We start from the raw sequence: 22,688 nt of genomic DNA, 5'->3' as shown, positions 1-22,688 counted from the left end.
GTATTTCCTATTCACATTCCATTAAAAACTTATTTTTGAGTCTGGAATGTATCACAATTGGATGCTGATGTTCACTATATGTGGTTTTATTTTACTGCGTGCTTATAAGGAATATCACTACAACATATCTTGAGGACCAAATGTCAATCTTTCCAGCATTAGATGACTTTGTGGAACATGGGAGAGTAATCCGCAGTGATCATTGTCACCTGAATGTCGTAGGGCTTCCAAGCGTTCCTTCATCTGCTGCAGCTGTCCATCCAGACCATCTGTTAGGTGAAATATAACCTGCAGGTATTGGATGTGGGGAAAGGAAGCATTTTTAACAGTTCATTAAAAAAAAAAAAAAACACATTTGAGAAATATAATATGGACAATTCAGTTGGAAGCACCTTGACAGTATCTGAGGGTCGATTTCGGAACATGGAGCTGTAAGCATCAATGGTCTTGGCATTGAGAATGTACGGCCCCCGGGAGCGCAGGGTCTTGAAGGACTCCAAAAGTTGAGAGGGGTTATCTGTGAAATCAAACTGTACTGGTTCAGAGGCAGAGTCCAAAGCTAGAATTCCCACTGAGACGGAGGGGGCGGTTCCTGAGGAGCAGCTGATGCCTTGCATCTGTGTAACGGTGTGAAGAATGGCGTCCATCTTGGATTCTAGAGATCTCTGAGCAGCAAAAATGTTCTGTGCAGAGACATCAAAGCCCACCAGGACCTCCAGGTTGCATTCTGTTAACATACAATGCAGTGAAATGCATCATAAATTACTGTTTTGAAATAAAAACAAATATTAATGATTAACGTAAGGTTCAATCGAGTGAAGTAAAAAACATAAAGCCTACTACCATTATGCTTTAGAACAGAGTCAAAATTAAAATGAATGAATGGATTAATGTCTATATATATATATATATATATATATATATATATATATATATATATATATACACACACACACACACATACATACACGGGTTTGTAATTATATCTTTGTGGGGACTCTCCATTCATCTCTATCTCTAGTCCCAACATGGCAACCTTAACCCCTACGCTGCCCTAACTTTAACCATAAGTAACCAAAGAGAATATGAGACTTTTGGCACTTTTAGTTTTTGATTGCATTCACGGATCTTTGTGGGGGCCTGAAAAATGGTCCCCACAATGTCAAAAAACAGGTTTTAATTACATTGTGGGGGACATTTATAATAATAATAGATACTTTATTGATACCTGTAGGGAAATTGTCTTTATGCCTCCCCCAACTTGCTCTTTGTAGAATAAGGCAGCTACCTGGTGTGGCACCCAGGGAGCTAGGGGTTAAGGGCCTTGCTCAAGGACCCACAGACGTGCCGAGGCTGGGTTTGAACTGGCGACCTTCTGATTATGGTCACGCATGTTGGTCCCCACAATGTAATATGAACCTAATCCACACACACACACACACACACACACACACACACACACACACACACACACACACACACACAACTATAATGATAAGATTTAAATGCTCTTACCCCTTGTGATTTCCTGTGTACCAGTGATGCATAGTTTAACGCCTTTCAGGGAATCATGCAGCGTCTCCAGGATCTCTTCATTCAGCTCAGAAAGTCCTTGGAAGGTACTGGCTCTGGAGACCATGGTGCTCCCACTCCCAAGGTTGTTGAGCTCATCTTCAATATTGCCCACCCCAATCGCGTATATTTTTACATCAGATGCTTTGAGCGCCAAGGCAGCAGACTTGCCATCGTCATGGGACCTGCCGCCTGTCACAATCATCAGAATCTGAGGAACACCCTGATCCTTCCTGCTCCCTTTCGCCTTAATGAAGTGATGATCCTTCACATGCGTAATGGCGGCGCCGGTGTTGATCCTGTGGCCTCCTTTGAATTCGGCATTCTGGATAGCATCATAGATGGCGTCTTTGTCTTTATAGGTGTTGAGGAAAAATACATCTGTCACATCGGTGTTGTAATGCGCCAAACCAAAACGTAGGTCATCTCTTTCCGTATAAAAAAGATCAATGAGGTTCCAGATGAACTCCAAGACTTCTTTGAAATTGGCCCGGCCCACATTAATTGATCCATCAACTAAAAATACGATGTCAGCAGTCTTCGGTGCTAGTTCATCTGGTAGAAATAAGTATCAAGAAAGAACAATTGGTAGCCTATATGATGTTTTTTATAGTGACTTGTTAGTCAAACATGGGTAAATTGCAAATACAGTTGATTTGGGTGTATCAGACACAACACAAACAACACAGCTACAACGGAAAGCAGAATCCGCCGAAAATATTTATCTTCATTATTTCTTCATAACTGATGAGTTTTTGACAGTTGTTTGGATTTACTAAAGATGGAGCTACTATCACAGAGTAGATATGGGTTATGTGGATTACATCAGCCATTTATTTACAGTATGAACAACAACAAAGATAAAGGGAAGACCTACCTGTTACATCAAGGTCAGTCGGAGTCTCCCTTAAATAGGTCATGTTGAGTAGATCAATGACGTTTCTCTGGAGGTTAGGTAATTTTGAGAAGGAGTCCAGTTGGAAAACACTGCTTGGATTTTTGGCGATGTCACCTAATTGTCTCCGGTCAGCACCGCTGCTGCCGATCCCTATGCAGTTCACATCAGCAGTCCTGAGCTGCTGCCCGTGATGAGAGACATCAGATGGTGACCTTCCACCCGTGAGAACCACCAGGTGCTGGGAAGCCTCAGGAAACCTTAGCCCAGCAGATTCCTTGAGTTCATTCCGGAGCACATATTCGATAGCTTCTGCTAAGTAGCCTGATCGGCCTCCAAGTTGGCGGAGTCGTTTGATGGCGGCTATCACTGCATCTTTGTTGTGGTGTGTATTCAGTGAAAATTCTGTCTTCTGTTTGTCACTGTACTGCACAACAGCTACACGGACCTCATTGGGCTGGATATCCATATTCTGGACCAATTTTAGTATAAAATCTCGTATGTGTACAAGTCCTGTGGCACCAACATTATCTGATCCGTCCACAAGGAAAATAATGTCCCTTTTTCCAAGATGAACTAAAAAAACACAAATTTTAAAAGGTTAAACTCATTCATTGAAAATAGAGAGTATATCTACTGAAAAGCAAATATACATTACAGTGCTACCGCATCTGACGAGGTCAATTATTTCTGCGATACTCCAAAACCACATATGTTATACAAAAGTGCCTATTTACTTTGCATATATATAAAAACTACAGATTTGTTAATTATTTGCCACACATTATCATACAGAGCACAGGTGTGTTGAAGATATATACTAAAATGATTTCTTTTTGAACCTCTCCTCTATATTTAGGAATGTGAAGTGCATTGTGAGGTGCATTGTGAGGTGCACTGTGAGGTATATTGTGAGGTGCATTGTGAGGTGCATTGTGAGGTGCACTGTGAGGTGCATTGTGAGGTGCATTGTGAGGTATATTGTGAGGTGCATTGTGAGGTGCATTGTGAGGTATATTGTGAGGTGTATTGTGAGGTGCATTGTGAGGTGCATTGTGAGGTATATTGTGAGGTGCATTGTGAGGTGCATTGTGAGGTATATTGTGAGGTGTATTGTGAGGTGCATTGTGAGGTGTATTGTGAGGTATATTGCGAGGTGTATTGTGAGGTGCATTGTGAGGTGTATTGTGAGGTGCATTGTGAAGTGCATTGTGAGGTGCATTGTGAAGTGCATTGTGAGGTGCATTGTGAGGTGCATTGTGAGGTGCATTGTGAGGTATATTGTGAGGTGTGTTGTGAGGTGCATTGTGAGGTGTATTGTGAGGTGCATTATGAAGTGCATTGTGAGGTGCATTGTGAAGTGCATTGTGAGGTGCATTGTGAAGTGCATTGTTAGGTGCATTGCGAAGTGCATTGTTAGGTGCATTGTGAAGTGCATTGTGAAGTGCATTGTGAGGTGCATTGTGAGGTGTATTGTGAGGTGTATTGTGAGGTGCATTGTGAAGTGCATTGTGAGGTGTATGCTGAGGTGTATTGTGAGGTGCATTGTGAAGTGCATTGTTAGGTGCATTGCGAAGTGCATTGTTAGGTGCATTGTGAGGTGCATTGTGAAGTGCATTGTGAGGTGTATTGTGAGGTGTATTCTGAGGTGCATTGTGAAGTGCATTGTGAGGTGTATGCTGAGGTGTATTGTGAAGTGCATTGTTAGGTGCATTGTTAGGTGCATTGCGAGGTGCATTGTGAGGTGCATTGTGAGGTGCATTGTGAGGTGCATTGTGAAGTGCATTGTGAGGTGCATTGTGAGGTGCATTGTGAAGTACATTGTGAGGTGTATGCTGAGGTGTATGCTGAGGTGTATTGTGAAGTGCATCGTGAGGTGCATTGTGGGGTACATTGTGAGGTGTATTGTGAGGTGCATTGTGAAGTGCATTGTGAGGTGTATGCTGAGGTGTATTGTGAAGTGCATTGTTAGGTGCATTGCGAAGTGCATTGTGAGGTGCATTGTGAGGTGAATTGTGGGGTACATTGTGAAGTGCATTGTGAGGTGTATGCTGAGGTGTATTGTGAAGTGCATTGTGAGGTGCATTGTGGGGTACATTGTGAGGTGTATTGTCTTACCATTTTCTTCCACAGGATCAATGATGATATCAGGCGTGGTGATGCTCCTGATGAGTGGCAATAGCTGCTGTTCAATACCTGATACCTGCTGGAAATCTCTGAACATGTACGTAAATTCAGGTTTTGCAGAAATTTGTTTCAGATCTTCTGCACTGGCAGTTTTCGCACCAATAGCTAAAGGAATAACTCGACTCCTTTTCAACTGGTTGGCTGGACCAGAGACATCATCTGTAGATTTGCCCCCTGTTACAAGAATCAGGAACTGAGGGACTTTTTCTTCAATCCTGCTGCCAGAAGACCTCTGGTAAATGTTTCTTGATACCCAGTTCAAAGCATGACCCGTATTCAGTGTGTATCCTCCTTTATTCCTGATTCTGCTGATGGCAGCCAGGACTTCTTGCTTTGTTGAATGTTCATTCAGGAGAAACTCGACTTTGGTGTCATCACTGTATTGAATGACTGAGACCCTCACCTTGTCCAAGCCAATGTCTAACTGCCTTACGACTCTTGAAACCATATCTAGAATGTTGGAAAAGTCACTGCGCACAGCTGATGAACCATCAACCAAGAAGACCACATCCTTTTTGTCTCCTGATACTGAAAAGCACATAGACACAATGGGGAATTTTGTTTTAAATCACTAACACAATTGACATACATTCTAGTATACTTTTTTTTTTTTTACCATAAAAATTTTCTTAAAATGAACAATTTCTTGTTAGACAGTAATTAATTCTATGAATTAAGAGAAACAGTTTCTTACCTGACACAGTAGGGGTCACATGAGGTAAGCGAAGGATCTCTTCACTTGAAAGCTCTGTCAGGGAGGTGATGAGGCTCTGCTGGATTGTGTAGAGTTCTGGGAAATTAGGCACTGAATATGCAAATTGTGGAACATATGAAATCGCTTGCATTTCCTGGATGTCCACGCCTCTAGTTCCAATACTGAAAGGCACCACCCCTGATCGCTTTAAACTAGTGGCTTGGGCTCTCAGGTCATCCGTGGACTTCCCGGCGGAGATAACAATCAAATATTGAGGTACTCCTTCTTCTCTCCTGCCACCACGATCAGGTACCAAGACCTCACGATTCACAAAATCAAAGGCCCTTCCCAAATTCCGCTGCCTTCCGCCTTTGTGCTTCAGTCTCTTGATGGCATTCAGGACTCCTTCCTTGGTTGTATGGGAATTGAGATACAGGTCCGCATTAGCAGTGTCACTATATTGCACAACCCCAACCCTAATCCGATTTTCTCCAACATTGAGATTCTCCACTGTCCGTCTCATAAATTCCTGTAGGAATCTGAAGTCCCGATTCACTTCATCTGAACCATCGATCACGAAGACCACGTCTTTCTTGGGACCTTGGGACTCTGCTGGAAAAATAATAAATAAATAGCTTTTCATACGTTGTATTCATGTGTATGCCAGAGTTTAATAGAATTGACTTCCTTCTTAATAGCAGTTAGAATTCTATAACTGCCACAAAAACATGCACAAAAACTGTGCATTTTGCATGTACTTTCAGGTGATTCTTGTTAAAGCTCATAATAAAACACATTTGCAACATACAGTAATATAATACATGCAGGGAAGTGTATAACTTAAAACTGGAAGCAGTGAAGCCAGAATGTTTAAGACTCACATTTAAGACTTATGTGAAGTTTCAGTTTAAATGGAGGAATAAAATGTAGGAAAGGAGCACAAGTTTTATTGTGGGTGGGATGATAAGTTGAATATTAGAAAAGTAAAAATGTTCCCATTAAGTTAAAGTTATAGCTACAGTAAGTTTGGTAACACTTTCTATGAATGCCATCGTTTATATGAAAACATTCATGAAACATTATGATGCATTAGTACGACATTATAAATATAGCTAAAATATTAATAAAAAGGTACATTATAGTCATATTTATTATTCATTATGAATGCATTATGAAGCACTCATCTATAATATACTGCAGATTCCATTATAATGTAGTACAAAACATCCTTAATGCGTATAATGTATTATGAAGGTATCTATAGCACATTATAGATGAATGTCATTGCAGCTTATAAAGTATTTTAATCAATATTATAATGGCTTATCACTGTCAACAGAAAATGTTGCAGTGATTTATTAATTCATTTACCAACCAAAATGGAATGTCACCAATTACCCAAGCTTTAGCAGTTTCAGCCTCACAACAGGCTGCAGAGTCACAGTGTTGGTTTATACAGCCTTCAGTAATTAAGCTTAACAGGGTCATACCACTGAGACAATCAAACAGGCCTCGGGAAAAACATTAGGGACCTACAGAAATACCATTAACCTTATACTCTCCCTATACCAACCATACTAAACGTTGCCCCTGCTCCCCAGAGGAACTAACACCCCGACTCTTAACAACTCACAAAAAATCCAAACACCCATAAAAACTGCAAACTCATTCTCCCCCATGTTTAAAAAACTAGCAAACACCAAGCAGGTGCATGCCTCCTCCTGTATTGTGGCCACTCTAGCATCAGACATTACTAGCAGCATGCTGATGAAGAATGAGGGATGCTCCTCTTCACAGTAGTCAAGAATAAATTACATGGTAAGCCAACATTTGGTACTTGTAGTTGATGTGCTGAATGCAGAAGAAATGGGCAGGAGTAAAGACCTGAGTGACTCTCTTAAGGGCCAAATCATCATGGCCAGATGACTGGGTCAAACCATCTCCCAAAATACAAGGCCTCTGAGGGGTTCATGGTCATGGTGAGTATCTACAGAACAATTGTTATTGTGATATGTAAATAAAGACTATCCTGTCTGGTTCAAACAAACAGAAGACTACTGTGGTACAGATTGCACATAATTTTAATGATAGTTATAGGACTATAACTATCATTGTGTCACAACAGACAGGGCATCAAGCCCTCGCACTGTTTTTACAAGATTATTATTCTCCTCAAGTGCGAGAGATCATAATAGTCTGGCTCATTGGCTATACTGAATATCCATCCTGCCATCCATTGTCGGCTGCATATCTGGGTCTGGGTTATGGGGACAGCAGTCTGAGCAGAAATACCCAGACCTCCCTCTCCACAGCTCCAACAGGTGCTCCCAGGCCAGCTGGGAGATATAACTCCCCAATGTGTCCTGGATCTCCTTCTGGGGGGACAGACCCAGAGCACCACCCCAAGGAGGTGTCCTGAGGCAGCCTTCATAGATACCCAAGCCACCTCAGCTGGCATCTTTCAATGCAGGAGAACAGCGGCTTTACTCTGAATCCTTCCTGAATGTTCAAGCTCCTCATCCTATACCTAAGGCTGTGCTCAGACACAATGCAAAGGAAACTCATTCGCGCCATTTGTATCTATGATCTCATTCTTTTGGTCACTACTCAGAGTTCATAACCATAAGAGAGGATAGGGATGATACATCCAAAGCTTTTGACTTGCTTCAGCACAGTAGACTGGCATACATAGCTGCAAGACCGTGAGATACTTAAGCTCCTCCCTTTTAGATGATGGGCTTACAGGAAGATAGATAGATAGATAGATAGATAGATAGATAGATAGATAGATAGATAGATAGATAGATAGATAGATAGATAGATAGATAGATAGATAGATAGTATGCTAAGAACTAAACTTTAACACCTTATCAAGGGATAATAATAATAATAATAATAATCGATACTTTATTGATCCCCATGGGGTCATCTCTAATCCCAAAATGACGACCTTAACCCCTACCCAGCCTTAAACTTAACCACAAGGAACCAAACAAAATATAAGACGTTTAGCATGTTTAGTTTGATTGTATTCACGGATCTTTGTGAGGACTTGAAAAATGGTCCCCACAACATCAAAAAACAGGTTTTAATTTTAATTGTGGGGGACATTTATAATAAGAACTCCCCCAACACTGTAGATAAGAGAAAGCTGCCTGCAAAGGGCAGACACCTGTTGCGGTGCCCACAGGGCTAGGGGTTAAGGTCCTTGCTCAAGGCCCTGCAGACGTGTCGAAGCTGGGTTTGAACTAGTGACTGTCTGATCACAAGGACATAATCTATATTCACCCAGGTTATGGTCTGTCCAATAGAACGTTAGACGCTGTGCTTGTGATCAGAAGGTTAATATCGCTATCAAGAATCATTGGTATTATAGCACACTGTACCATTATGAGGCTGGCAGTCACTTTACACCAGCTACACACAGTGCATTACAACCACTTATAGCTATTGTGCACTGCTCTGCTGAGAATTTATGAAATTCTGTTTTAATCTTATGGGACCTGAGACATGTGGTGGGAAATTATATTGAGTGATGCATAAATGTATATAATTATACTTATAATAAAAACTGAAAGATATGGCATTTGTATTATAGTAATGCATCGTTTAGTTTAAAAATTGTGGGCCAAAATACAATCTTAAAAAAATCCCCTTTGAATGGAAACTATGCTAATCAAGTCAACACAAGCAGAAGTTTGGTATACGACTTGCACTCAGAGGTATGATGAATACCAGCTACTTCTTATGTACTTCTCGAAAACAATTTTTAAAACATAAATTAAAACATTTCTGAAAACTAAATACTAGTGAGCAAGTGTTCTATGCATCATTTTAACATATGCAAGGCTAGGCTATGATATTTGTTAGGATAGGTGTATTGTATAAATGCACATTTTCGCCTTAAAATATTTTCAACTTATGTACGTAACACCATTCGTAACCGGGGAAAGGCTGTACAGATATAATACTATGAGGCTACATTTACTATAGTAAAGTAGATTAAATTCCAAAATCTATACCATACCTATAACTGTTGGTCCTTCTATTAAAGCACTAGTTACTACTGCATCGACAGTAGACAAGAACTGCTCTTGAATCCTTGGGAGCTGGTCGAAGTCTGACACAAACTGAGAAAATCTGGTGTCAAACAATATCTTCTGCAGTTCTCTACTATCCGAGTTCCTTGTTCCAATTCCAAAAGTCAAGACCCCAAGCTCTTTCAGAGCAGCAGCGGGTGCATCTACATTGTCAGTGGACTTTGCGCCGCTCAACAGAATCAAAATCTGAGGAACACCCTCCAGGCGCCTGCTGCCAGAAGGAGCGGTCAAGATGTTGTCTCTAATAAACTGGAGAGCCGCTCCAGTGTTCACTGCTCGTCCTCCCTTGTGTCTCAGATTTCTAACAGCATCAAGGATATCTCCTTTCCTTTGGTATGTGTTCAAATAGAAATGAGCTGTAGGGTCTCTGCTATATTGCACCACTGAGACTCTGTCTTGCTTTTCCTCCAGCTTCAGTTTATCCACTACTCTTTGAACAAAGTTTCGCATTGCTGGGAATCCATTTCTAGTGCCATCAGAAACATCCAGCAAGAAGACAACATCCTTTCCTGTAACGCCACGTTCCACTATTCAAAAAATGGAGAAAACACAGCAAGTGAATGAGAGAAGTGGATACAGACCATGTTTTGTAAGAGATAGAAGCAGTTAGCTTTCAAGCATTATGCTTGCTGAAATGAGCTACTGATTTCAAAGAAGGCGTGCACTCCTGAGAAATCCCATGAGACTACATTTAACATGGCCGACTAGCTTTGATGGCAAAACCCTTCTCATACCTATGACTGTTGGTCCTTCTGTTGATACGCTAGTTACAACCGCATCTACAGAAGACAGAAGTTGTTCTTGCATCCTTGGGAGCTCGTTGAAGTCTGAGACAGACTGAGCATATCGTGGTTCATAGGATATTTTCTGCAGTTCTCGGCTATCCGCGTTCCTGCTTCCAATTCCAAAAGTCAAGACCCCAAGCTCTTTCAGAGCAGCAGCGGGTGCATCTACATTGTCAGTGGACTTTGCACTGCTCAACAGAATCAAAATCTGAGGAACACCCTCCAGGCGCCTGCTGCCAGAAGGAGCGGTCAAGATGTTGTCTCTAATAAACTGGAGAGCTGCTCCAGTGTTAACGGCACCTCCTCTCTTATGTCGTAGACTTCTAACAGCATTGAGGATTTCAGCTTTACTTGAGTATGTGTTCAAATAGAAATGAGCCGTAGGGTCTCCACTATATTGCACCACAGAGACTCTGTCTTGCTTTTCCTCCAGCTTCAGTTTATCCACTACTCTTTGAACAAAGTCTCGCATTGCTGGGAATCCATTTCTAGTGCCATCAGAACCATCCAGCAGGAAGACAACATCCTTTCCTGTAACGCCACGGTCCACTATTCGAAAAATGGAGAAAACACAGCAAGTGAATGAGAGAAGTGGATCCAGGCCATGTTTTGTAAGAGACAGAAGCAGTTAGCTTTCGAGCATTGTGCTTGCTGAAAGGAGCTACTGATTTCAAAGAAGGCATGCACTCCTGAGAAATCCGATGAGACTACATTTAACATGGCAGACTAGCTTTGATGGCAAAACCCTTCTCATACCTATGACTGTTGGTCCTTCTGTTGATACACTAGTTACAACCGCATCTACAGAAGACAGAAGCTGTTCTTGCATCCTTGGGAGCTCGTTGAAGTCTGCGACAGACTGAGCATATCTAGGTTCATAGGATATTTTCTGCAGTTCTCGGCTATCCGCGTTCCTGCTTCCAATTCCAAAAGTCAAGACCCCAAGCTCTTTCAGAGCGGCAGCGGGTGCCTCCACATTGTCAGTGGACTTTGCGCCGCTCAACAGAATCAAAATCTGAGGAACACCCTCCAGGCGCCTGCTGCCAGAAGGAGCGCTCAAGATGTTGTCTCTAATAAACTGGAGAGCCGCTCCAGTGTTCACGGCTCGTCCTCCCTTGTGTCTCAGATTTCTAACAGCATCAAGGATATCTCCTTTCCTTTGGTATGTGTTCAAATAGAAATGAGCTGTAGGGTCTCCGCTATATTGCACCACTGAGACTCTGTCTTGCTTTTCCTCCAGCTTCAGTTTATCCACTACTCTTTGAACAAAGTCTCGCATTGCTGGGAATCCATTTCTAGTGCCATCAGAACCATCCAGCAGGATGACAACATCCTTTCCTGTAATGCCACGGTCCACTATTCGAAAAATGGAGAAAACACAGCAAGTGAATGAGAGAAGTGGATCCAGGCCATGTTTTGTAAGAGATAGAAGCAGTTAGCTTTCGAGCATTATGCTTGCTGAAAGGAGCTACTGATTTCAAAGAAGGCATGCACTCCTGAGAAATCCCATAAGACTACATTTAACATGGCAGACTAGCTTTGATGGCAAAACCCTTCTCATACCTATGACTGTTGGTCCTTCTGTTGATACGCTAGTTACAACCGCATCTACAGAAGACAGAAGCTGTTCTTGCATCCTTGGGAGCTCGTTGAAGTCTGAGACAGACTGAGCATATCTAGGTTCATAGGATATTTTCTGCAGTTCTCGGCTATCCGCATTCCTGCTTCCAATTCCAAAAGTCAAGACCCCAAGCTCTTTCAGAGCAGCAGCGGGTGCATCTACATTGTCAGTGGACTTTGCACCGCTCAACAGAATCAAAATCTGAGGAACACCCTCCAGGCGCCTGCTGCCAGAAGGAGCGGTCAAGATGTTGTCTCTAATAAACTGGAGAGCCGCTCCAGTGTTCACGGCTCGTCCTCCCTTGTGTCTCAGATTTCTAACAGCATCAAGGATATCTCCTTTCCTTTGGTATGTGTTCAAATAGAAATGAGCTGTAGGGTCTCCGCTATATTGCACCACTGAGACTCTGTCTTGCTTTTCCTCCAGCTTCAGTTTATCCACTACTCTTTGAACAAAGTCTCGCATTGCTGGGAATCCATTTCTAGTGCCATCAGAACCATCCAGCAGGAAGACAACATCCTTTCCTGTAACGCCACGGTCCACTATTCGAAAAATGGAGAAAACACAGCAAGTGAATGAGAGAAGTGGATCCAGGCCATGTTTTGTAAGAGATAGAAGCAGTTAGCTTTCGAGCATTGTGCTTGCTGAAAGGAGCTACTGATTTCAAAGAAGGCATGCACTCCTGAGAAATCCCATGAGACTACATTTAACATGGCAGACTAGCTTTGATGGCAAAACCCTTCTCATACCTATGACTGTTGGTCCTTCTGTTGATACGCTAGTTACAACCGCATCTACAGAAGACAGAAGCTGTTCTTGCATCCTTGGGAGCTCGTTGAAGTCTGCGACAGACTGAGCATATCTAGGTTCATAGGATATTTTCTGCAGTTCTCGGCTATCCGCGTTCCTGCTTCCAATTCCAAAAGTCAAGACCCCAAGCTCTTTCAGAGCAGCAGCGGGTGCCTCCACATTGTCAGTGGACTTTGCGCCGCTCAACAGAATCAAAATCTGAGGAACACCCTCCAGGCGCCTGCTGCCAGAAGGAGCGGTCAAGATGTTGTCTCTAATAAACTGGAGAGCCGCTCCAGTGTTCACGGCTCGTCCTCCCTTGTGTCTCAGATTTCTAACGGCATCAAGGATATCTCCTTTCCTTTGGTATGTGTTCAAATAGAAATGAGTTGTAGGGTCTCCGCTATATTGCACCACTGAGACTCTGTCTTGCTTTTCCTCCAGCTTCAGTTTATCCACTACTCTTTGAACAAAGTCTCGCATTGCTGGGAATCCATTTCTAGTGCCATCAGAACCATCCAGCAGGATGACAACATCCTTTCCTGTAACGCCACGGTCCACTATTCGAAAAATGGAGAAAACACAGCAAGTGAATGAGAGAAGTGGATCCAGGCCATGTTTTGTAAGAGATAGAAGCAGTTAGCTTTCGAGCATTATGCTTGCTGAAAGGAGCTACTGATTTCAAAGAAGGCATGCACTCCTGAGAAATCCCATGAGACTACATTTAACATGGCAGACTAGCTTTGATGGCAAAACCCTTTTCATACCTATGACTGTTGGTCCTTCTGTTGATACGCTAGTTACAACCGCATCTACAGAAGACAGAAGCTGTTCTTGCATCCTTGGGAGCTCGTTGAAGTCTGAGACAGACTGAGCATATCTAGGTTCATAGGATATTTTCTGCAGTTCTTGGCTATCCGCATTCCTGCTTCCAATTCCAAAAGTCAAGACCCCAAGCTCTTTCAGAGCAGCAGCGGGTGCATCTACATTGTCAGTGGACTTTGCGCCGCTCAACAGAATCAAAATCTGAGGAACACCCTCCAGGCGCCTGCTGCCAGAAGGAGCGGTCAAGATGTTGTCTCTAATAAACTGGAGAGCCGCTCCAGTGTTCACGGCTCGTCCTCCCTTGTGTCTCAGATTTCTAACAGCATCAAGGATATCTCCTTTCCTTTGGTATGTGTTCAAATAGAAATGAGCTGTAGGGTCTCCGCTATATTGGACCACTGAGACTCTGTCTTGCTTTTCCTCCAGCTTCAGTTTATCCACTACTCTTTGAACAAAGTCTCGCATTGCTGGGAATCCATTTCTAGTGCCATCAGAACCATCCAGCAGCAAGACAACATCCTTTCCTGTAACGCCACGGTCCACTATTCGAAAAATGGAGAAAACACAGCAAGTGAATGAGAGAAGTGGATCCAGGCCATGTTTTGTAAGAGATAGAAGCAGTTAGCTTTCGAGCATTATGCTTGCTGAAAGGAGCTACTGATTTCAAAGAAGGCATGCACTCCTGAGAAATCCCATGAGACTACATTTAACATGGCAGACTAGCTTTGATGGCAAAACCCTTTTCATACCTATGACTGTTGGTCCTTCTGTTGATACGCTAGTTACAACCGCATCTACAGAAGACAGAAGCTGTTCTTGCATCCTTGGGAGCTCGTTGAAGTCTGAGACAGACTGAGCATATCTAGGTTCATAGGATATTTTCTGCAGTTCTTGGCTATCCGCATTCCTGCTTCCAATTCCAAAAGTCAAGACCCCAAGCTCTTTCAGAGCAGCAGCGGGTGCATCTACATTGTCAGTGGACTTTGCGCCGCTCAACAGAATCAAAATCTGAGGAACACCCTCCAGGCGCCTGCTGCCAGAAGGAGCGGTCAAGATGTTGTCTCTAATAAACTGGAGAGCCGCTCCAGTGTTCACGGCTCGTCCTCCCTTGTGTCTCAGATTTCTAACAGCATCAAGGATATCTCCTTTCCTTTGGTATGTGTTCAAATAGAAATGAGCTGTAGGGTCTCCGCTATATTGCACCACTGAGACTCTGTCTTGCTTTTCCTCCAGCTTCAGTTTATCCACTACTCTTTGAACAAAGTCTCGCATTGCTGGGAATCCATTTCTAGTGCCATCAGAACCATCCAGCAGGATGACAACATCCTTTCCTGTAATGCCACGGTCCACTATTCGAAAAATGGAGAAAACACAGCAAGTGAATGAGAGAAGTGGATCCAGGCCATGTTTTGTAAGAGATAGAAGCAGTTAGCTTTCGAGCATTATGCTTGCTGAAAGGAGCTACTGATTTCAAAGAAGGCATGCACTCCTGAGAAATCCCATAAGACTACATTTAACATGGCAGACTAGCTTTGATGGCAAAACCCTTCTCATACCTATGACTGTTGGTCCTTCTGTTGATACGCTAGTTACAACCGCATCTACAGAAGACAGAAGCTGTTCTTGCATCCTTGGGAGCTCGTTGAAGTCTGAGACAGACTGAGCATATCTAGGTTCATAGGATATTTTCTGCAGTTCTCGGCTATCCGCATTCCTGCTTCCAATTCCAAAAGTCAAGACCCCAAGCTCTTTCAGAGCAGCAGCGGGTGCATCTACATTGTCAGTGGACTTTGCACCGCTCAACAGAATCAAAATCTGAGGAACACCCTCCAGGCGCCTGCTGCCAGAAGGAGCGGTCAAGATGTTGTCTCTAATAAACTGGAGAGCCGCTCCAGTGTTCACGGCTCGTCCTCCCTTGTGTCTCAGATTTCTAACAGCATCAAGGATATCTCCTTTCCTTTGGTATGTGTTCAAATAGAAATGAGCTGTAGGGTCTCCGCTATATTGCACCACTGAGACTCTGTCTTGCTTTTCCTCCAGCTTCAGTTTATCCACTACTCTTTGAACAAAGTCTCGCATTGCTGGGAATCCATTTCTAGTGCCATCAGAACCATCCAGCAGGAAGACAACATCCTTTCCTGTAACGCCACGGTCCACTATTCGAAAAATGGAGAAAACACAGCAAGTGAATGAGAGAAGTGGATCCAGGCCATGTTTTGTAAGAGATAGAAGCAGTTAGCTTTCGAGCATTGTGCTTGCTGAAAGGAGCTACTGATTTCAAAGAAGGCATGCACTCCTGAGAAATCCCATGAGACTACATTTAACATGGCAGACTAGCTTTGATGGCAAAACCCTTCTCATACCTATGACTGTTGGTCCTTCTGTTGATACGCTAGTTACAACCGCATCTACAGAAGACAGAAGCTGTTCTTGCATCCTTGGGAGCTCGTTGAAGTCTGCGACAGACTGAGCATATCTAGGTTCATAGGATATTTTCTGCAGTTCTCGGCTATCCGCGTTCCTGCTTCCAATTCCAAAAGTCAAGACCCCAAGCTCTTTCAGAGCAGCAGCGGGTGCCTCCACATTGTCAGTGGACTTTGCGCCGCTCAACAGAATCAAAATCTGAGGAACACCCTCCAGGCGCCTGCTGCCAGAAGGAGCGGTCAAGATGTTGTCTCTAATAAACTGGAGAGCCGCTCCAGTGTTCACGGCTCGTCCTCCCTTGTGTCTCAGATTTCTAACGGCATCAAGGATATCTCCTTTCCTTTGGTATGTGTTCAAATAGAAATGAGTTGTAGGGTCTCCGCTATATTGCACCACTGAGACTCTGTCTTGCTTTTCCTCCAGCTTCAGTTTATCCACTACTCTTTGAACAAAGTCTCGCATTGCTGGGAATCCATTTCTAGTGCCATCAGAACCATCCAGCAGGATGACAACATCCTTTCCTGTAACGCCACGGTCCACTATTCGAAAAATGGAGAAAACACAGCAAGTGAATGAGAGAAGTGGATCCAGGCCATGTTTTGTAAGAGATAGAAGCAGTTAGCTTTCGAGCATTATGCTTGCTGAAAGGAGCTACTGATTTCAAAGAAGGCATGCACTCCTGAGAAATCCCATGAGACTACATTTAACATGGCAGACTAGCTTTGATGGCAAAACCCTTTTCATACCTATGACTGTTGGTCCTTCTGTTGATACGCTAGTTACAACCGCATCTACAGAAGACAGAAGCTGTTCTTGCATCCTTGGGAGCTCGTTGAAGTCTGAGACAGACTGAGCATATCTAGGTTCATAGGATATTTTCTGCAGTTCTTGGCTATCCGCATTCCTGCTTCCAATTCCAAAAGTCAAGACCCCAAGCTCTTTCAGAGCAGCAGCGGGTGCATCTACATTGTCAGTGGACTTTGCGCCGCTCAACAGAATCAAAATCTGAGGAACACCCTCCAGGCGCCTGCTGCCAGAAGGAGCGGTCAAGATGTTGTCTCTAATAAACTGGAGAGCCGCTCCAGTGTTCACGGCTCGTCCTCCCTTGTGTCTCAGATTTCTAACAGCATCAAGGATATCTCCTTTCCTTTGGTATGTGTTCAAATAGAAATGAGCTGTAGGGTCTCCGCTATATTGGACCACTGAGACTCTGTCTTGCTTTTCCTCCAGCTTCAGTTTATCCACTACTCTTTGAACAAAGTCTCGCATTGCTGGGAATCCATTTCTAGTGCCATCAGAACCATCCAGCAGCAAGACAACATCCTTTCCTGTAACGCCACGGTCCACTATTCGAAAAATGGAGAAAACACAGCAAGTGAATGAGAGAAGTGGATCCAGGCCATGTTTTGTAAGAGATAGAAGCAGTTAGCTTTCGAGCATTGTGCTTGCTGAAAGGAGCTACTGATTTCAAAGAAGGCATGCACTCCTGAGAAATCCCATAAGACTACATTTAACATGGCAGACTAGCTTTGATGGCAAAACCCTTCTCATACCTATGACTGTTGGTCCTTCTGTTGATACGCTAGTTACAACCGCATCTACAGAAGACAGAAGCTGTTCTTGCATCCTTGGGAGCTCGTTGAAGTCTGCGACAGACTGAGCATATCTAGGTTCATAGGATATTTTCTGCAATTCTCGGCTATCCGCGTTCCTGCTTCCAATTCCAAAAGTCAAGACCCCAAGCTCTTTCAGAGCAGCAGCGGGTGCCTCCACATTGTCAGTGGACTTTGCGCCGCTCAACAGAATCAAAATCTGAGGAACACCCTCCAGGCGCCTGCTGCCAGAAGGAGCGGTCAAGATGTTGTCTCTAATAAACTGGAGAGCCGCTCCAGTGTTCACGGCTCGTCCTCCCTTGTGTCTCAGATTTCTAACGGCATCAAGGATATCTCCTTTCCTTTGGTATGTGTTCAAATAGAAATGAGTTGTAGGGTCTCCGCTATATTGCACCACTGAGACTCTGTCTTGCTTTTCCTCCAGCTTCAGTTTATCAACTACTCTTTGAACAAAGTCTCGCATTGCTGGGAATCCATTTCTAGTGCCATCAGAACCATCCAGCAGGATGACAACATCCTTTCCTGTAACGCCACGGTCCACTATTCGAAAAATGGAGAAAACACAGCAAGTGAATGAGAGAAGTGGATCCAAGCCATGTTTTGTAAGAGATAGAAGCAGTTAGCTTTCGAGCATTATACTTGCTGAAATGAGCTACTGATTTCAAAGAAGGCATGCACTCCTGAGAAATCCCATGAGACTACATTTAACATGGCAGACTAGCTTTGATGGCAAAACCCTTTTCATACCTATGACTGTTGGTCCTTCTGTTGATACGCTAGTTACAACCGCATCTACAGAAGACAGAAGCTGTTCTTGCATCCTTGGGAGCTCGTTGAAGTCTGAGACAGACTGAGCATATCTAGGTTCATAGGATATTTTCTGCAGTTCTCGGCTATCCGCGTTCCTGCTTCCAATTCCAAAAGTCAAGACCCCAAGCTCTTTCAGAGCAGCAGCGGGTGCATCTACATTGTCAGTGGACTTTGCGCCGCTCAACAGAATCAAAATCTGAGGAACACCCTCCAGGCGCCTGCTGCCAGAAGGAGCGGTCAAGATGTTGTCTCTAATAAACTGGAGAGCCGCTCCAGTGTTCACGGCTCGTCCTCCCTTGTGTCTCAGATTTCTAACAGCATCAAGGATATCTCCTTTCCTTTGGTATGTGTTCAAATAGAAATGAGCTGTAGGGTCTCCGCTATATTGCACCACTGAGACTCTGTCTTGCTTTTCCTCCAGCTTCAGTTTGTCCACTACTCTTTGAACAAAGTCTCGCATTGCTGGGAATCCATTTCTAGTGCCATCAGAACCATCCAGCAGGAAGACAACATCCTTTCCTGTAACGACACGGTCCACTATTCGAAAAATGGAGAAAACACAGCAAGTGAATGAGAGAAGTGGATCCAGGCCATGTTTTGTAAGAGATAGAAGCAGTTAGCTTTCGAGCATTATACTTGCTGAAATGAGCTACTGATTTCAAAGAAGGCATGCACTCCTGAGAAATCCCATGAGACTACATTTAACATGGCAGACTAGCTTTGATGGCAAAACCCTTTTCATACCTATGACTGTTGGTCCTTCTGTTGATACGCTAGTTACAACCGCATCTACAGAAGACAGAAGCTGTTCTTGCATCCTTGGGAGCTCGTTGAAGTCTGAGACAGACTGAGCATATCTAGGTTCATAGGATATTTTCTGCAGTTCTCGGCTATCCGCATTCCTGCTTCCAATTCCAAAAGTCAAGACCCCAAGCTCTTTCAGAGCAGCAGCGGGTGCATCTACATTGTCAGTGGACTTTGCGCCGCTCAACAGAATCAAAATCTGAGGAACACCCTCCAGGCGCCTGCTGCCAGAAGGAGCGCTCAAGATGTTGTCTCTAATAAACTGGAGAGCCGCTCCAGTGTTCACTGCTCGTCCTCCCTTGTGTCTCAGATTTCTAACAGCATCAAGGATATCTCCTTTCCTTTGGTATGTGTTCAAATAGAAATGAGCTGTAGGGTCTCCGCTATATTGCACCACTGAGACTCTGTCTTGCTTTTCCTCCAGCTTCAGTTTATCCACTACTCTTTGAACAAAGTCTCGCATTGCTGGGAATCCATTTCTAGTGCCATCAGAACCATCCAGCAGGAAGACAACATCCTTTCCTGTAACGCCACGGTCCACTATTCGAAAAATGGAGAAAACACAGCAAGTGAATGAGAGAAGTGGATCCAGGCCATGTTTTGTAAGAGATAGAAGCAGTTAGCTTTCGAGCATTATACTTGCTGAAATGAGCTACTGATTTCAAAGAAGGCATGCACTCCTGAGAAATCCCATGAGACTACATTTAACATGGCAGACTAGCTTTGATGGCAAAACCCTTTTCATACCTATGACTGTTGGTCCTTCTGTTGATACGCTAGTTACAACCGCATCTACAGAAGACAGAAGCTGTTCTTGCATCCTTGGGAGCTCGTTGAAGTCTGAGACAGACTGAGCATATCTAGGTTCATAGGATATTTTCTGCAGTTCTCGGCTATCCGCATTCCTGCTTCCAATTCCAAAAGTCAAGACCCCAAGCTCTTTCAGAGCAGCAGCGGGTGCATCTACATTGTCAGTGGACTTTGCGCCGCTCAACAGAATCAAAATCTGAGGAACACCCTCCAGGCGCCTGCTGCCAGAAGGAGCGCTCAAGATGTTGTCTCTAATAAACTGGAGAGCCGCTCCAGTGTTCACTGCTCGTCCTCCCTTGTGTCTCAGATTTCTAACAGCATCAAGGATATCTCCTTTCCTTTGGTATGTGTTCAAATAGAAATGAGCTGTAGGGTCTCCGCTATATTGCACCACTGAGACTCTGTCTTGCTTTTCCTCCAGCTTCAGTTTATCCACTACTCTTTGAACAAAGTCTCGCATTGCTGGGAATCCATTTCTAGTGCCATCAGAACCATCCAGCAGGAAGACAACATGCTTTCCTGTAACGCCACGGTCCACTATTCGAAAAATGGAGAAAACACAGCAAGTGAATGAGAGAAGTGGATCCAGGCCATGTTTTGTAAGAGATAGAAGCAGTTAGCTTTCGAGCATTATACTTGCTGAAATGAGATACTGATTTCAAAGAAGGCATGCACTCCTGAGAAATCCCATGAGACTACATTTAACATGGCAGACTAGCTTTGATGGCAAAACCCTTTTCATACCTATGACTGTTGGTCCTTCTGTTGATACGCTAGTTACAACCGCATCTACAGAAGACAGAAGCTGTTCTTGCATCCTTGGGAGCTCGTTGAAGTCTGAGACAGACTGAGCATATGTAGGTTCATAGGATATTTTCTGTAGTTCTCGGCTATCCGCGTTCCTGCTTCCAATTCCAAAAGTCAAGACCCCAAGCTCTTTCAGAGCAGCAGCGGGTGCATCTACATTGTCAGTGGACTTTGCGCCGCTCAACAGAATCAAAATCTGAGGAACACCCTCCAGGCGCCTGCTGCCAGAAGGAGCGGTCAAGATGTTGTCTCTAATAAACTGGAGAGCCGCTCCAGTGTTCACGGCTCGTCCTCCCTTGTGCCTCAGATTTCTAACAGCATCAAGGATATCTCCTTTCCTTTGGAATGTGTTCAAATTGAAATGAGCTGTAGGGTCTCCGCTATATTGCACCACTGAGACTCTGTCTTGCTTTTCCTCCAGCTTCAGTTTATCCACTACTCTTTGAACAAAGTCTCGCATTGCTGGGAATCCATTTCTAGTGCCATCAGAACCATCCAGCAGGAAGACAACATCCTTTCCTGTAACGCCACGGTCCACTATTCGAAAAATGGAGAAAACACAGCAAGTGAATGAGAGAAGTGGATCCAGGCCATGTTTTGTAAGAGATAGAAGCAGTTAGCTTTCGAGCATCATGCTTGCTGAAATGAGCTACTGATTTCAAAGAAAGCATGCACTCCTGAGAAATCCCATTAGACTACATTTAACATGGCAGACTGGCATTGATGGCAAAACCCTTCTCATACCTATGACTGTTGGTCCTTCTGTTGATACGCTAGTTACAACCGCATCTACAGAAGACAGAAGCTGTTCTTGCATCCTTGGGAGCTCGTTGAAGTCTGAGACAGACTGAGCATATCTAGGTTCATAGGATATTTTCTGCAGTTCTCGGCTATCCGCGTTCCTGCTTCCAATTCCAAAAGTCAAGACCCCAAGCTCTTTCAGAGCAGCAGCGGGTGCATCTACATTGTCAGTGGACTTTGCGCCGCTCAACAGAATCAAAATCTGAGGAACACCCTCCAGGCGCCTGCTGCCAGAAGGAGCGGTCAAGATGTTGTCTCTAATAAACTGGAGAGCCGCTCCAGTGTTCACGGCTCGTCCTCCCTTGTGCCTCAGATTTCTAACAGCATCAAGGATATCTCCTTTCCTTTGGAATGTGTTCAAATTGAAATGAGCTGTAGGGTCTCCGCTATATTGCACCACTGAGACTCTGTCTTGCTTTTCCTCCAGCTTCAGTTTATCCACTACTCTTTGAACAAAGTCTCGCATTGCTGGGAATCCATTTCTAGTGCCATCAGAACCATCCAGCAGGAAGACAACATCCTTTCCTGTAACGCCACGGTCCACTATTCGAAAAATGGAGAAAACACAGCAAGTGAATGAGAGAAGTGGATCCAGGCCATGTTTTGTAAGAGATAGAAGCAGTTAGCTTTCGAGCATCATGCTTGCTGAAATGAGCTACTGATTTCAAAGAAAGCATGCACTCCTGAGAAATCCCATTAGACTACATTTAACATGGCAGACTGGCTTTGATGGCAAAACCCTTCTCATACCTATGACTGTTGGTCCTTCTGTTGATACGCTAGTTACAACCGCATCTACAGAAGACAGAAGCTGTTCTTGCATCCTTGGGAGCTCGTTGAAGTCTGAGACAGACTGAGCATATCTAGGTTCATAGGATATTTTCTGCAGTTCTCGGCTATCCGCGTTCCTGCTTCCAATTCCAAAAGTCAAGACCCCAAGCTCTTTCAGAGCAGCAGCGGGTGCATCTACATTGTCAGTGGACTTTGCGCCGCTCAACAGAATCAAAATCTGAGGAACACCCTCCAGGCGCCTGCTGCCAGAAGGAGCGGTCAAGATGTTGTCTCTAATAAACTGGAGAGCCGCTCCAGTGTTCACGGCTCGTCCTCCCTTGTGCCTCAGATTTCTAACAGCATCAAGGATATCTCCTTTC

The 22,688-nt window shown here is 43.9% G+C and overlaps 1 protein-coding gene across 1 annotated transcript in view; it reads right to left on the bottom strand.

The window, feature by feature from the left end:
* col6a3 (collagen, type VI, alpha 3) overlaps positions 1 to 22,688 on the bottom strand; it is a 70,879-nt gene that overhangs the window by 14,311 nt on the left and 33,880 nt on the right. The window contains exons 7-15 of the mRNA XM_048979949.1: positions 18,370 to 18,852; positions 17,446 to 17,562; positions 9,376 to 9,975; positions 5,349 to 5,960; positions 4,586 to 5,182; positions 2,450 to 3,043; positions 1,516 to 2,127; positions 393 to 727; positions 210 to 288 (exon numbers count right to left, since the gene is read on the bottom strand). Coding sequence (XP_048835906.1) covers positions 210 to 288; positions 393 to 727; positions 1,516 to 2,127; positions 2,450 to 3,043; positions 4,586 to 5,182; positions 5,349 to 5,960; positions 9,376 to 9,975; positions 17,446 to 17,562; positions 18,370 to 18,852 — 4,029 coding nt within the window. The remainder of the gene's footprint in view (positions 1 to 209; positions 289 to 392; positions 728 to 1,515; positions 2,128 to 2,449; positions 3,044 to 4,585; positions 5,183 to 5,348; positions 5,961 to 9,375; positions 9,976 to 17,445; positions 17,563 to 18,369; positions 18,853 to 22,688) is intronic.

Source organism: Brienomyrus brachyistius, chromosome 16, assembly GCF_023856365.1.
Source record: "Brienomyrus brachyistius isolate T26 chromosome 16, BBRACH_0.4, whole genome shotgun sequence".
NCBI lineage: Eukaryota > Metazoa > Chordata > Actinopteri > Osteoglossiformes > Mormyridae > Brienomyrus > Brienomyrus brachyistius.
The sequence above is the reverse complement of the archived record's forward strand: the minus strand, read 5'-3'. Positions and strand labels throughout refer to the sequence as shown.